General features: G+C 32.6%; 1 protein-coding gene across 5 annotated transcripts; it reads right to left on the reverse strand.

Annotated features, from left to right (window-relative positions):
- Positions 1 to 287: 287 nt before the first annotated feature.
- On the reverse strand, positions 288 to 13,002 carry FipoQ (F-box/LRR-repeat protein FipoQ). Of its 5 annotated transcripts, XM_085202905.1 has the most exons (12): positions 12,359 to 13,002; positions 10,311 to 10,838; positions 7,340 to 7,508; positions 6,337 to 6,492; positions 5,712 to 5,861; positions 5,317 to 5,477; positions 3,344 to 3,449; positions 2,576 to 2,807; positions 2,155 to 2,322; positions 1,845 to 1,899; positions 1,287 to 1,435; positions 288 to 506 (listed from the first exon to the last, which is right to left on the reverse strand). In XM_085202905.1, exons 2-12 carry the CDS (start codon positions 10,329 to 10,331, stop codon positions 371 to 373), a joined length of 1,503 nt encoding a protein of 500 aa, XP_085059031.1. In that variant the 5' UTR covers positions 10,332 to 10,838; positions 12,359 to 13,002; the 3' UTR covers positions 288 to 370. The 5 variants fall into 5 exon arrangements, with proteins under 5 accessions (XP_085059031.1, XP_085059028.1, XP_085059030.1 ...); XM_085202902.1 differs by lacking the exon at positions 10,311 to 10,838 and having other exon boundaries at positions 12,359 to 13,001; XM_085202904.1 differs by lacking the exon at positions 10,311 to 10,838 and having other exon boundaries at positions 2,576 to 2,777; positions 12,359 to 12,995.
- Positions 13,003 to 15,266: the final 2,264 nt, after the last annotated feature.

The following is a 15,266-nucleotide window of genomic DNA, read 5'->3' on the forward strand; positions in this document are numbered from 1 at the left end:
TTTAGTTTATGATAGAATACTTTTGTGCTATATTGTACAAAAAAATCTTAAAAACGTTTTTCTTGTAATTTAAAGTACCTACCTAACCTTTTATTTTTTAGTTTGCTGGAATTCTCTATTTTTTTTTACTAGAAGGCATCATAGGCCTCATCTATTATATAGATCCAAATGATCCGATTCATCTATGCCACTGTACTGTACGTGAAAAATGAATTATTTTACACTAACTTCTCCGTAGACGACACAAAAACGCGGAAAATATGCGAGACAAAATAAATATAATTAAATCGTCATCAAATATTATTTAATTTTTCAATAAAAACCAGATTCCCACACAACAAAAACACAAACATTCTTATCTAACGTATATCTAATTAAATATAAGATCTTTATAATTTGACAGCAAGTAGTAGTTGGAGACCCTGCAGTTGGTGGACGTCCTCACGACGGTGGTGCGGTCCGCTCTCTCGAAGTTGGCTTTCACTATCTCGTAGTAACGTCCGTCACTGCGTCAAAAAAAGATTTATTTTATTGTAAGCAACTAAGTACCTGTTTAGAGATTGTTATATATAATTACGGTAACAGATTCAAACCCAATTCAGGTTAAATATCAGGAAATATATACAGGGTGGAATTGTCAGCACCACTTTAAATAAAACCACAGTTTTAACTACTCTTTAAAAGCCTAATATAATTCGGAAAACAATAATTCCCAAAAATAAAAAAGTTATTTTTTCAAACAAAATAAATACTAAAATTATCGTTTTAAAATAAAACGCCATTTGTAAAGTATAACATAGGCACGCACACACTTACCTGTCAAATCGGAAACGTCGCACACGTACCTATGTGTGCGTCACACGAATTACAGGTATGGATAAAAATCGTGAAATGAAAAAAAAATCCTACGTCCAAACTGTTGAGGTACGTTGATTAATTTCTTAGGTGTGGGTTTGAAATATATTACCCTATATGCAGTTTCAATAAAAGAAGCGCTGCCTCTTCCACCCTGTATATTGTGGTGGCTGATGGCATAGGAGCACAAGTGTGTGACTGTAACCGCGAGAGGTTGCGGGTTCGATTCACTAATATATTTATTTCCACGCTCTGATATCGAGCATAGCGCAGCGTTGAGTTCCGCCACAACACGCAATATCTAGGCGGAAAGTGAAGGACGACAATATCTTAATGCTATCGTAGTATTACACTAGGTCCCCAGGGTTAAAACTCTGTTCTGTGCTTCGTGCGAAAAAAGCGTGAAAAACAAATAAAATCAAAGATCTCACCTCAAAACAAGACATTTCATCTTCACACACTTTACGCGAAGAATATCGATTGCCTTCTGACTTTTGTCGCTAAATCGCAAGTTTTCGGGGTCCCAGCGCAGTTCCAGGCGCTCGAGGTTGGGACAGCTGTTGGCGATGCCGTCCATTAACTGAAAATAAAACAAATAACTTGGATTCTTAGGAGCAGTGTGAATACGTATACCCAGACGTATTGGGGAGCGCGGGGTTTAAAATGCCACGGGTAAGGCCGATGCATATAATTATATAGAAAACAAGTATATAATTTAATTCTGCCACGGATCGAGTAACAGTCACATAGGAGTCAGCATGTAGAAGATACATATAAGAAAACGTGAAGTAACGCAATATTTTTATAATTTTTACCCCGTTTGCCTGTACGTTTATTTAAGCTCATCAGCAGAATTGGCTTAACTGATTTAATTGCAATTTACACACTATTGTAATCTGGCAAGGTTCCATTAACATTTGTTTTCATTTCAATCGGCTTAAAAGTATATAAAATAAAGAAAGAAAAAGAAGGTAGGTATTAATAGGTACCTGATCTACGTGGATGTTGACACCGAGACGTTCTTGCGTCCCCATGATAAGGATTCTGAAATTTAAAATGTACATTTGAAGTTCCTCACAATCTGAATTTAAGGGAATACAATTTTTTGGAACTTGTGATAATCTAGTGTTTCATTTTGAAGAAAATTTGCGATGGTTGTGGGTTCGATTACCACTCGAGAGAATAATAAATGAATATTTTTATTTCCCCGTTCTGATAACAAGACAATCTCTTAAAAATTTGGCTTCAAGTGAGAAGCCCCCTTTACCAACTACATATTATTCAAATACAAACACCAACTTGGCATTGGTGAGCAGCTGCAGCACGCTCTGCCACAGCTGGTCGGTGATGTGCGGCATCCCGCTGAGCACGAGCCCCCACAGCTGGCCGCCATGCCGCGACAGGAAGCGGTGCAGCGCCTCATCCGACAGGTTGTCCGACGACGATACGTCCAGCGCCACCAGGTTCCTGGGGGACAGTGGTCAGTAACTAATAGTAGGGGAGACAGCTCTTAGCAAGAAGCCGAGAAAGGGATCAGACTTTGCCGAAATGTCTTCTTGTGTTGCTGGATCCGAAGCCTTACTGATTTATTTTTTAAAATAAATGATGAATTCTAACAAAATAAACTACTTTATTTTAGGATCTACAGTAATATTGTATGTGTTATAAGTATCTAAAGTAATATTGTAAGTTATGTAATTTAGTCTAGATAATACCTCACCTGGCCGTACCGGCTTCCATCCAGGCCTTCACAACAGAATCATTAAATCCATTAATTTGTCCGGCACTTAAAAATCTCAAATTTTGTATCCTCGTCAACATATCTATGAGGCACTCTGTAGACAGGTCTGTGGCGGTGACGTCTAGTTCTTGTATAGAAGACTTTTCCCATTCCACTTGCATTACATATTCTGATTGTAGACCTGGAGATATTTTTGTTTTAAGATTTTTGCCTGTGATTTTATTGAATAAAATATTATAAATAAGAAAAGTAAAGTGAACGCAATCTCAATGACAATATAAATCTCAATTTTATTTAAAAAAATATTTTGAACCTTTATATCGATACGAGTAAGTAGGTACCTTTAAACTTTGGTTTTAAAAGAAATTAAAGTTATAAGTATTTTTATGTTTAAAAAGTAAATAGCATCTAATTTGTAGTAAATAATTTTCTTACTCTCATATCAAATCAATCATTAAACAACGTAAGATAATCACCGAAATTTATAACGTGAAAAGTGCAAAAAAATCGAGTAAGATTATTCAGTGGCACCATTACCTCACTCTACTCCTATTGAAGTATACCTACTTATCTATATAGATAAATAAAATTGAAGGGACTGTTTATGATTTCAAAATAACATGTTTTTTTTCATATAGGTAGTTATTTACGATACGATACCAAAACACAAATAAAAATTAAATGTTTTTAACTGACTTATTTGCCATCAGGTGCAATCAACAATATTATTAAAAAAAATATACTCACTACATCCATTCATTAGCAAGCAAGTGAGCCTTCTCGAACGCTGGAAAAGCGTCTTCATGGTAGAGCCTGTTACTTTATTACAATAGTTTACTGCTAGACATTCCAACTGAAAGTTAAGGGATAAATATAATAAATTAAATACAGAACTTTCAGGTAAAAAGATTTTTTCTTGTTCAAGAATCATGTGTTAACATGATTCTTGAACAAGAAAAAAAAGTTTTCTATAAACTTTCGTTAAACAGCCTAGTCAAAATGTTTGATATTGTAGATCGAATGTACTTAGGTGATTTTGAAATGGATCTGCTGAAAATTAAAATATACTTAAGTGAAAGCATTTTGTATGAAATAATTAATATTTTCCTTTTTATAATCATAAGAACAAATGAAATCTATACTAATATAATAAAGCGGAAGAGTTTGTTTGAACGCTAAGATCTCTGGATCTACTGATCCGATTTACATTGTTTTTATTTTGTATGAAAGCTGCATTCTTCAGAAGTGCTATAGGCTATATAACATTACATTACACATATAAACTAATATATTTTAAAGTACTTTCTAATTTGACATACAATTTATTCTGCCATGTTAATAACAACCGTCGCGTCGCTACGCAACCGTTACCGTGACATTTTGATATTCATCCTTATGAAAATAAATATTATAGCCACTTTTAGCATTTTATCTAGATTGACATTATAGTTTACTGTATAACTTTCTATTAAATAATTAAGGAGATGTCACTGATTCGAAATGACCTAGCCTTCGGGCGGCATAGTATGAGTATGACCGACGCGAACGGGCAGATGACGTTGATGGTTTTATGAATTTTCATACATTTTCGAACTTTATTTGCTGTTTATAATTAATTTAAAATTACACTTTGGTTCTCTTCTTATTTTAGTTTAGTTTTAAGGCACGGGTTCTAGGTACTTTTTCTAATATTAAGAATATCCTTTAGTTACTTTTACTTCTTATGTTGGTTTTCAATTTCTCAGATAATTTTTCTAATAATATGTCTCTAATTATTATTCTTTTTGATTATTTAAGCTTATATTTTCTTACTAATTCTATTGAAAACTGAAAATATATTTAATAAATATTCTTATAGTTTAAGCAGGCGTAGCCGCGTCCGGGTCCACTAGTAATTAATATTTTCCTTTTTATAATGATAAGAACAAAAAATATTTTATTAATTATTGAGGTAAAGGCAGTCTTACATCATTATAACAGAAGACAAAAATAAATCATCAAACCAACATAATCAATTATTGTTAACGATTTTTTGCTTGAGGTTAATGAATATTTGCTAAAGGTTAAAGAACTTTCAATAATAATAAATGTTTTTTTTTTCATAAGAGGTGTTGAATACAATACATTAAACCAATTATATTATAAACAGACGAACACTTAGCTCGTTCAGACGTGCGGTAACAGCCCGGTTACACAAACGTGCTGTTAAAAACTGCTAAATTGTATAATGTATTCATACAGTTGCGGTTAAAAAAGGATAGCGGGTACTATTCTTATTGATGTGACGCCTAGACAGAACTGAGCCCACAATACAACTATGTATATGATGCCTTCAGGCTTTATAGTACCTAAGAAAAAAAACGCGAGCGTTCGTTTTTTTTTCGTATTTTGAATGAGTAGTAAGCTGTTGGCCCCTAACCGCTGGCCTCTACAGCGTCATCGGACTTAGAGAGGCCGAGCTAGAAGAGGTCTAAAGCGCGGTCGCCGCTGATTTCTATTTTTTAGCAGTTAATACGCACTACACGGGCGGTTTACTAACCGCGCGATTACGTTGGAACGATTAAGACAATGGCCATAAAAATAAGACCGAGGTTCCCACCGTGTCTGAATGTAGGCTTAAGTATACTACAATACTTGGTTGAGGTGCCTACTTCTCAAATAACATAACCTCTCACCACAAAATTAAATATGGTTATATAAGTAGATATATATTTTCATACCTGTATACAATTTGAACTGAATGCGTCGATGTGTGAGTCATCTACGAAGTTAATCCCATACAAGTTAATGACGCGAAGATTAGGAGTGGCAGACTTGAGCTTATGAACGTTTATTACTTCATAAATTTCCTCTTCCTCTTCTTCTATTTTCTCATATGTTCCTGTAAATACATAGTTAAGTTTAACATTTTCTACCTATTTTGGAGACGCTGCGTGATTATCTTCTATCTGTGTGTTTGTCTTATCAGATAGGGGAATTTCCCAAGCAAAATCGAACCTTCAACCATCTCTTATACAGTCAAACTGCATCAAAATTGTGATACAGGATAAAATGTAAATTGAAAAATTAATTGTAATTCCAGCGAAACATTATTTTAAACTCAAGTGGGTATTACCTATAAGATGTAAAATTTCTAAGCCATTAATAAAGTTGTAAATTTTCCTCATGAAACCTTCCATGAAGATAACCTCTGACAAACAGATACACAAGTAACGGAGCTTTGTCGGGAACGCCTGCATCTCTGAGAAATCGTGAAGTTGCATAGCTGAAACAAAACAAAAAGAAATAAAATATAAAATATTATTATATTACTATATTTTTTTACTTTTAATTATATTTTTGACTTAAAACTAACGTATTCTTATTAGATGAAATTCTTATTAGATACATTGGACTTGTACTATAGATGTGAGTATCTTGTATATATATATAGATGTAATTATTGTGAAAGTAAATCTCTAAAAAGCAATAAAGTACAGTTTCAAATCGGCTTAATACAAATTTTATAAGAATTTTCGGTACATACGTTTTGTTTTTATTTATTAAGTCTCAGGTTCTTATTCATAATTCTTTTTTATGTAGGTACTTTTAGGATTTGGAGTGATCAGTCAAATAATTTTACGTTTTATACAATTTCCAAATTGCACTCATTTTGATTAAGAAAAATGCATATGAAAAAATATCTGAACAACGTTAAATATCTTTCTAGCTGTACATTTCAAAATCTTTATAACAATTACCTGTACTGAAATCCAGTAACATGTGGGTCAGGTTAGGACATTTGGCCGCCAGCTCGTGGAGAACGGTGTGCGTGATGAGTTCTATGGGCAGTTCAATGTACCGCAGCGACGGGCCAAATCTTATTGATATTAATGCCAACAGCGATTCGAGTGAGCCTAAAAATAAATATCATCGTATTATTAGATAGTACTCTCGGGAAATAAAGATGATTGCCCAAAATACAAATATGTTTTTTTTATTTCATAAGAAAATGCCTCTCTTTTGCATTTTATATGACAGTTTAAGAGGTTGTTGCAAAAAATAACTCTGATTTTCAGTTTCCATATTTTTGCGGAATTCGCCGCCGCAGCTATAAACACACCAGCTACCTTATTTAGTCTGTTACCAAATGCGCCTTAACGAAATAAATAGCTATTTTTAAAACATGTAAATTAAGAATAATTATTAAATTTGTGCTTAAAAATATATTTTTCATATTTTTATAAAGCATACTACTGGATATCTAATGTATTATAGTTTAAGTTTTTTATTTCCAGAATAAAAATTCCAATTGAAGTTAGTATTAAAGTTAAACAAAAAAGCTTATTAACGCCATCTATCTTCCACTCTTGCAATTTATCGTCTTTGATTAAGGAGATTGAGTTCATACGGTACCAATACACAGTTTTAAAATTAAAATGATAACATTAAATTTTTCTTAACATTGATAAAATAATATCAATTAAAAATATTCTTCATTTACTTCTTGTGTTATAAAAGGTTTCTTTTAACATTTGTATTTCTATTTCGTGTTGCAATATAACAGCCTGACCGTAAAGGTTATAGGTGCGACCAACAATCTGGGTAGATAATTATTTTAAAACTATTTTCATTTCTCCGCGCGGCGTTGAGGTCCGTCAGTCAACGTGAGACGAAGTGTGTTTTAGCACTAGTGTGTGTTTATCCTGCTCCTCACGCGTGAAGCTCCCATAAAATTAGTACATATTTATTTGTATTACATACCTACATGTAATCCGGATATTTCAGGTCTCAAGCTGACATGGGTCCATAGCTTGGTGTCGTAAGCGACCATACGCCATCGCTTGCACACTGTGGCCATGCGACATATCTCGCGGTGGGTCAGGTACGAAAATATGTTTAGAAGAACTTTATCTGGCAGTTTTTCTATCGTCTGAAATGTTATATTTTAAAATTTTATTTATTATATTAAATTTAATATCATATATTTTTTTTGTTTTTGTTTTTTTTTCTAACACGAATAATTCTCATTTTTAGACGGCAGTGAAAATTTAATAGGAAGTCTCTCTCTCTGCTCTGAAGTAGCATCTTAAAATCTAGGTAGGTACCTTCCTACATAAAACTCTTCTGTTAAGTTACGCAAATTTATTGAAAACTCAAGCTCAAGCAAGGAACTTTTGAGGTTCTTATGGGGAGAATTCTACCTAAGAGAGAAATTCCCCAAAAGTCCTATGAGAACTAGAAGCGGAATTTTACTTTTTACGGCAAAAAAAGTTGCGAAAACGAAGTTACGAGCGGAAACTAGTACACTACATTATAAATATTTGTTTATAGTTTTTAAAATATATAATTATTTAATGAATAACAATCAAATAAATATTACGATAAGACAAAAATTAAAAGACTTGTTTTCATCACCAAAATTACATTACCGTATTGGCAAACGGACTTCTTATTTGACCTCCTTCAGTCAAATAAACTTGACTGGCCTCTAAAGCTAATTGACCCCATACATCAGTCGGTATGTCCATTTTGAAAAAATAACAATCTCACGGGAAAAGACACTACAGAATCATAGAAAACTCGAAATGTTTCCACTGTATCACAATTTTACTCAATACGTGAAAAGATCACTCGAGCTAAGAATACTAGACGCTGTGGTTAATTTTGGAATCATCTGGGCGGCTAAGGAGTACCTACCTAGTACAAAAAAACTAAGATTCTAATCAAATTTTGTACTTTTTTATCAAAAAAATATTTATTATACATGTAAATAAGTAAGGAAATAATAATTCAAGTAGTATATTTACTTTAACGATAGCTAAGCTTAAACAGGATAGCATATGTTTGCACTCTATTCGATAACATCCGATGTTACGCATTTAGCGGGAAGTTTAAAATCTATAGAAATCCGACCCTTTTGGACACCACCTTATTATGTTTAAGTGATTACTTCTAAACACTATCGTAGCTCAGTTGCGATTTAGTCTAATCAATACAAAGTGTAGGTTCTAATCTAAATTCAATTATTAATATCAGATAACGAACATACATTACTGGATTTAGAGAGTTAAATGGCATGTGTGCATGTAGGTAGGTTGGGAAGTGAAAAGAAGAAATAAGAGAAGATTCCTCGAAATTGGTGCAGGACACGCAAACAAAGATGCGGTTGGATGTAGCAAGTCCAAGGTTTAGACTTAATTTTGCATCGATCATTTATAATCTCGATTAAAATGGTGGCTTATTATAATTGAAAATCCCTTAAAAAATGGGATAGTTATCCATACGTTTCCTGATGATAATTAGGTAAAAAAAAACATAAATCCCAATTCGTAAAACTATAAAACCAACAAGCCAGGTTCATTAGGATTACCAGTCCAGATCCATTTAAATTTTACGGAGCTCGAAGAATTATAATTATTTGAGAAAATATTTTTCATTTCGTAAAGTAATATTTCAGTTTAAGTCTCTGAGTTAATGAGGTGTTAGATTTTGTCAATATTTATATATTTTTTGAAAACCCGACGTTTCGGACACTTTACTGTAGTAGGTGCTTACTTTGTTTACAAGTAGACTGCGACGACATCATAAAGTTATCTAAAATTTATGCCTAAGAAATTTTATAACAATTGATTTGTTTTTCAGCTTAGCGCTGCTTCAGAGGGGGCCTAGCGTTAAAACACTCCGCTCTCCACTTACCGTCGGATTCTGAACGTATTGAGTGGAGAAACTCAACGCCGCACTTTACGTCGACACCGGAGCGATGACATGAACATATTAAATTTTCTCGAACACACCGGAAACAAACCTGTGACACTTAAAGTCGCACGATTGTGCCTCTGCGCCACGGCTGGCCTCATTATCACTCGATCCTCTATGTATATTATGTGAGTATGCGAGTATTATGCAAGAAAGAGTGTGAAGCTTTTACTATATCAATTGAATATGTTAGGTTCAAAGGAGCAATCAGACACAGGTATAATCACAAAGGAGAAATAGAGTGCATTTAATGACTTACGATAAAACAAATTGAACATCTATAGGTACATCAAAGCGGTTTCGTTCCATAAAACCATAAATACCCACATCTTAGATACAAAATGACACTCGAAGAGTTATCTAAAACATATGCTCTGGCAACATCCATTGGTATGCAAAGAAAACAATAAAATCACGTTATATGTAATATTTTGTTACAGGAATTTAATATATACCTATTGCAAACGATAAGAACCATTAAGAGCTAAATTAGCGTAAATGGTTTATGTATAAATAATTTGTCTCGTCTGCGATTTCATTCGGTATGCATTGGCAAGGAAAAAGGTATTTCCTGGGCCAGTGACTCATCAGCGTGGATTTGGCATTTCTACAGCGATTTTTTTAACATTATCTAATAAGTGAAAATGTTTTCAGACTTTAATAAAGGAATTACTTTAATACATAGGAAATAGACAAGCAGCAACACTCCGTCTCCACATTCCGCTGAATTATCGAGACTCGTTGAGTACCTATTGAGTGTCGGAGTTCGTTCCCCTGAATGGGGAACCCACAACCATCCCATATACTGTCTAGCTTATATGCTCTCGGTATCGGTATCGGTCGGTGGGATGAAAAACTAGGAATTACATTGTCAAAATTTGTCTTGTGGATAGAGAAAATTGGACCTAAATTATTTTTTCACGTAGATTGATCTTAACTTGACTTAATATTTTATTAGTAATATTTGTTTTTATACCTGAGAACCTAGAGTAAACATAGTCCGCCGCCATTAAGACACTTGCGTTCCCCATTTTTTAATTCAAAATAATTATTTACACTGACAATATCACACACGACATACACGTTCGATGAGGCACCTGTCAAACTACGACTTCAAGGAAATTCCAGCATATTAGTAGAGCACTTTAACAGACATTATGCATATGGCTTTAAGAACATAAATAGCTCGATGTTATAAAGCATCTCATTACAGACTTGTTGATTGGCATTTGTTCTGGCAAAATATTCTTTGTATAACTTTTCTAAACTTTAAATTGATTAATTAGATTGAAGTTTTGTGACTGAAGTCACCATCAAGGCGCTGTGGCAGAGTTCGATTTCCACTCGGGGAATTAAATATTTATCATATTTATTTCTTAGCTGTGGTCGGGTTGAGTGCCGCTATTCAACTCGCAATGTCTCCAAAATTCGACGGAAAATAGAAAACAGAGTGTTTCAGGTTTAACTCGGTGAAGTTCTGCGAACTCCGCTATGCAGCGTGAACCTAAAAAGACAGATTAAAGTTGCTTTACCGAAATTACAGTCATCTCGTATATTCTAACAATTTACACTAGTCATCAATATTGTTTAATAATTACCTATGTACATAATACATATTCTAAATAAATTATTTACTTTATTTTCATTTTATAATTAAAAGGAACACCAGCCGCAAGAAATGAAGCGACGTTTGTGTTTTCTATGTATATCTACTAGTTTCTGATGGACGTGCTGTCCATCAGATTCAAAAGAATCTTGGAATTTTCTAGAACCTACTGCTTTTTTTCAATATCAACCAAATAACAATTTTCTGTTACCTAATTACTATAAAATCGATATAAAAAGATTGAGAGCGAGGCTAAAATAGTTTTAAAATATTGGAAGCATATTAGATTTTTTAAATTACAAAAGATTTTGAGGCAATGAGGTGATGGAGAAAAATATAATTTTATATTTTTCTCCATCACATATCATTTTATATTTTTCTCCTTTATATATTTTCGAATAATAGTTTCGAATCTCATTCGATGGAATTGAATATTTTATATTTCATTTCTCGCTCTGGTAACGGCTCAAGGGCGGCGTGAGTTCCACCACTCAATACAAAACTTGAAAAGCTACGTGAAACTAAAAAAATCTGCAAGAATATTTCTGTATGTCGCTGAATGTAAGTATGATCATATCTATATGCAGTTGACAAAATTAAAAAGTTGCCTGTTAATATGTAATAAATTACGCTGGAAAAATTCCTTATCAAAATAGATACACATCGTTATCGTGGGTAGAAGTTAATTTAGAATGTTGTCACGCACATCTGTTTAACATCCGAATATTATATTTTGTCTATTAGTTTTTATAAAATACTGGCATTGCGAAACATGACGTAGAACTTTAAAGATTTAAAGCGGGAATGAGAGAACTGATTATAATTTTTTATTAATATTTTTCTTTCAATCAAAGATTGACAACATTTGCCAGTCCGAATCTAATTACGTTTTAAATTAAATTATAAATATATGGGACATCTAATTAAATAAGAAAATGTATTCATATCTAAAAAGTTAAAACATCAGGTCTCTGATAACTTATATATCAAAATATAAATCACATATTATGACAATTACCTACTAATGTTTAAACTTTTTAGGTATTAACAACAAATTGACTTAGGTATTAATAGTTGTTTTTTTATTTAGGCATGGTACGAAACTTTAATCATGTAATAAATAAAAATAAATACAAATTTTCTCATTTCGCCAAAAAATATTTCCTAGAAATATGAAACGCTCTAAACTTTAAAGGATTGTTGTGGGTCCGATACCAGTCGAGGGAATGAGTTATTTGAATTTCTTGCTATGGTAACAAGACAAGACTATATGTAATGTCTTTATTCAAGAATTATATGTATACAAAATGAGTTACTTACTTTTTATTGCCTCTATTTGTTAGACAATTTAACGATGTTTTATTATGTTCCTTTGACTTTATATATTCATTAAATATAATTATTTTAAAAAATCATACCATCACTTCTTTCCGGCGGAAACTGGCATGCGTATCATCACGTGATATAGCTGCGGCTGCAGTGTCCACATTCAAGATGCCCCACGAATCCATGTTTAACTTTCCAAATGAGGTTTTCAATTAACACTTAAAATATTTGGCTTGATTCACAAATGTTCTGCGTTCCTCAGGACGCTACCGAATCGTCACTTCGGCGCGAAAAACAACAAAATTGAACAAAATTACGGACGCGCCTGCACAGACGGTGTTACCGCGCAGCTAACACTGTCCGTTCGGTACACGTATGTAAAATGTAGGTATATGTTGTCAGATATTTAAATTGACTGGCCAAAATAAGTCCGACATTTTGCTCCAACTGGGCTGTCCAACGCGGCTGCCAAGAACACTCGTATTGCATTTTGTGTCACGGTAATGTTTGCACACTTTAGTAATCGTCATACTTTATAGATAGATACGTTTTGATTCGATCGTAATTGATTTCTTTCTAGTTTCTAGTTTGATGAATGTTGTTGTTGTGTATAAATTAAGTAAGAAATTTTTCTACTGTAAAAATGTTAAGCAATAAAGTTTAAGAATATATATATATTTAATAGTAATAAAATAAAAACATACTATTGCTTTAAATAATATACAATAAAGTATTAATAAAACAAGATTTGAACCTGAACGCACGAACTCATTCACCAAAGAGCTGTCAACAAAATTGAAAATATTGCGCGCGTTGGTGATTGTCAAATGTTACCAAAGAAAAAATGTAACTTCGGTTTATTTTACAATTAGTTACTTAAATATATATTAAGATTATAAAATTAAAATAAAAAAAAATACTAATTAAATTTAGAAATCTAAATTGTTATTAATAAGCAGATTATTGAATTCATTTATTTTCTCCATTTTATGACATTTCTAAGCTTTACGAGCTTTATAGCCTGTGGCCTTCACCCGCAGAGTCGCAGCTCGCAGCTAACTTCATTCCCTTCTCGATTTCATTCAATGTAAGCAAAACAAAACATTGAACAAGGAAAGGAATTTGCTAGACATGGGCCGTAACGTCTTTTAAGCATAACCGGTGATCACTAGTTTCGGGGTTACGCGTAGCTGGTTTCAGAAACTAGTTATTTCTGTAACTAGTTACAAATGCTTCATAAGCCGTTGTAAGTTTAATACGATTACTTTAATAGTTATGATTGAAAACGTTTTAGGTTAAATTACAATATCTTGCTACTAAAATGTAATTATTTATTAATTTATTTTATATACAATTATTTTTATATATTTTTTTATACACACTTTATTATATTATATATTTTTAATATATAGAATTTTATATAGTTTTTTCGCTGATTGATATATTTAATTACGGAGTGAAATTAAAATTCCAAATTAAGTGAAAACAAAAAATTTACACACAAAATACATTCAAAAAGAGGGAATAATTTTACACTTACAGAATGGAAAAAGAAATTTAAAAATACAAAAAAAAAACATAAACGCGAAACTGACACGTAATAGCAAAATATTATGGTTTAAAATTGGATGAAACTTGAGACCAAACTTGAGGTAAAAACCAGATGGTTATGGGTTCAATCCCCACTCGAGGAGATGAAATATTTATTTAAATTAATATTTTCATTTCTTCGCTCTGGTGTCGAGGTAAAGCGCGGAGTTGAGTTCTGCCACTCAACACGCAATGCCTCCAGAATTCGGCAGAAAGTGGGGAACCTAGTGTAACAGAGTGTTACACTAGGTTCCCTCTGCCTACCCTGCTGTGTGTGGGAAATAGCGTGAAGTTGATTTATTTATCTAGTATTTGAATTAAAATTAAATTTTAAAATTTTACTACTGAATATAAATAAATAAAGCCTTTATTCGCTGACCATTTCAGAATTTTTGTTTGCATAATTAAAATAAAGTATACAATAAAACTTTAAGAGACTTAAAATTAAAAACATTTAAAAAGTAATTAATTTTAGCAGCCTGCACTATTGCTATATAGCTAAACATAAAACAAAAAAAAATAACAAAATACAAAACCAAAATTAAGATCTTAAAAAAAGTTATAAAAATTGTAAGCTCAGTTATGGATTCTTTATTACGTATATAAAATATTTTTTCTGTTGAGCTTTATACAAACGTAAGGAATCATTAAAAACATCAAATTCAGATTTTTGCGCTAATTTATTATCAACATTCAAAGTTCTATTAAGTGATGGGTTTACGCCTCAATTTTTTGTAGCGAACCTCGTTTCTCGGAATTCTTAAAAGTGTTAGTAGATCGCATAAAAAATCCCAATGTGCTTAAGATATACAAGTGTGAAGTGAACGTCGCAAGCCATTGTAACCGAACCTCTTTTAATAAATAATAAACATTAGGAAAGCTACGTCACGCTAAACAAAAAAAAACTCGGAATTGGTTAAAATCCACCGTCGTGGCGCAGCGGCACAAGGGCGTGGCTGTAACGCGACGGTTGCGGGTTCGAGCCCCAATCGAGGAAATTAAATATTTATTTACATTTATATTTTCATTTCTTCGCTCTGGTGTCGAGGCAGAATTTATTTTTTAATTATCGATATAAAATAATAATCGATCAAATTGTATTAATGCATACATATTAAACTACTGTCGTCTCTTTTTTTCTTGCGAAACGTACTAAAATAGAGCAAGATGCAACTACATAAGTGTCAATGTAGCTAATAAAAATAATATGGTTTTTTCTTGGAATTTTCATAAAACTATAAATAATATAGTTTAACTTCTGCATTTACAGTTTAGAATCGCTTTTTCGTTTCATTGGGTGTATAATACAAAAAAGTACGATGTTTGTAGCTTATCAATCAAATTCGCCTATTCTCGTCTCTTTTTTGTTGCGGTACGTACTATAATAGAGCGAGATACAACTGTGCTAGT

The sequence above is a fragment of the Heliconius melpomene genome, chromosome 19 (genome assembly GCF_056956725.1).
Source record: "Heliconius melpomene rosina isolate 202511_hmr_F chromosome 19, ASM5695672v1, whole genome shotgun sequence".
NCBI classification, from domain to species: Eukaryota; Metazoa; Arthropoda; class Insecta; order Lepidoptera; family Nymphalidae; genus Heliconius; species Heliconius melpomene.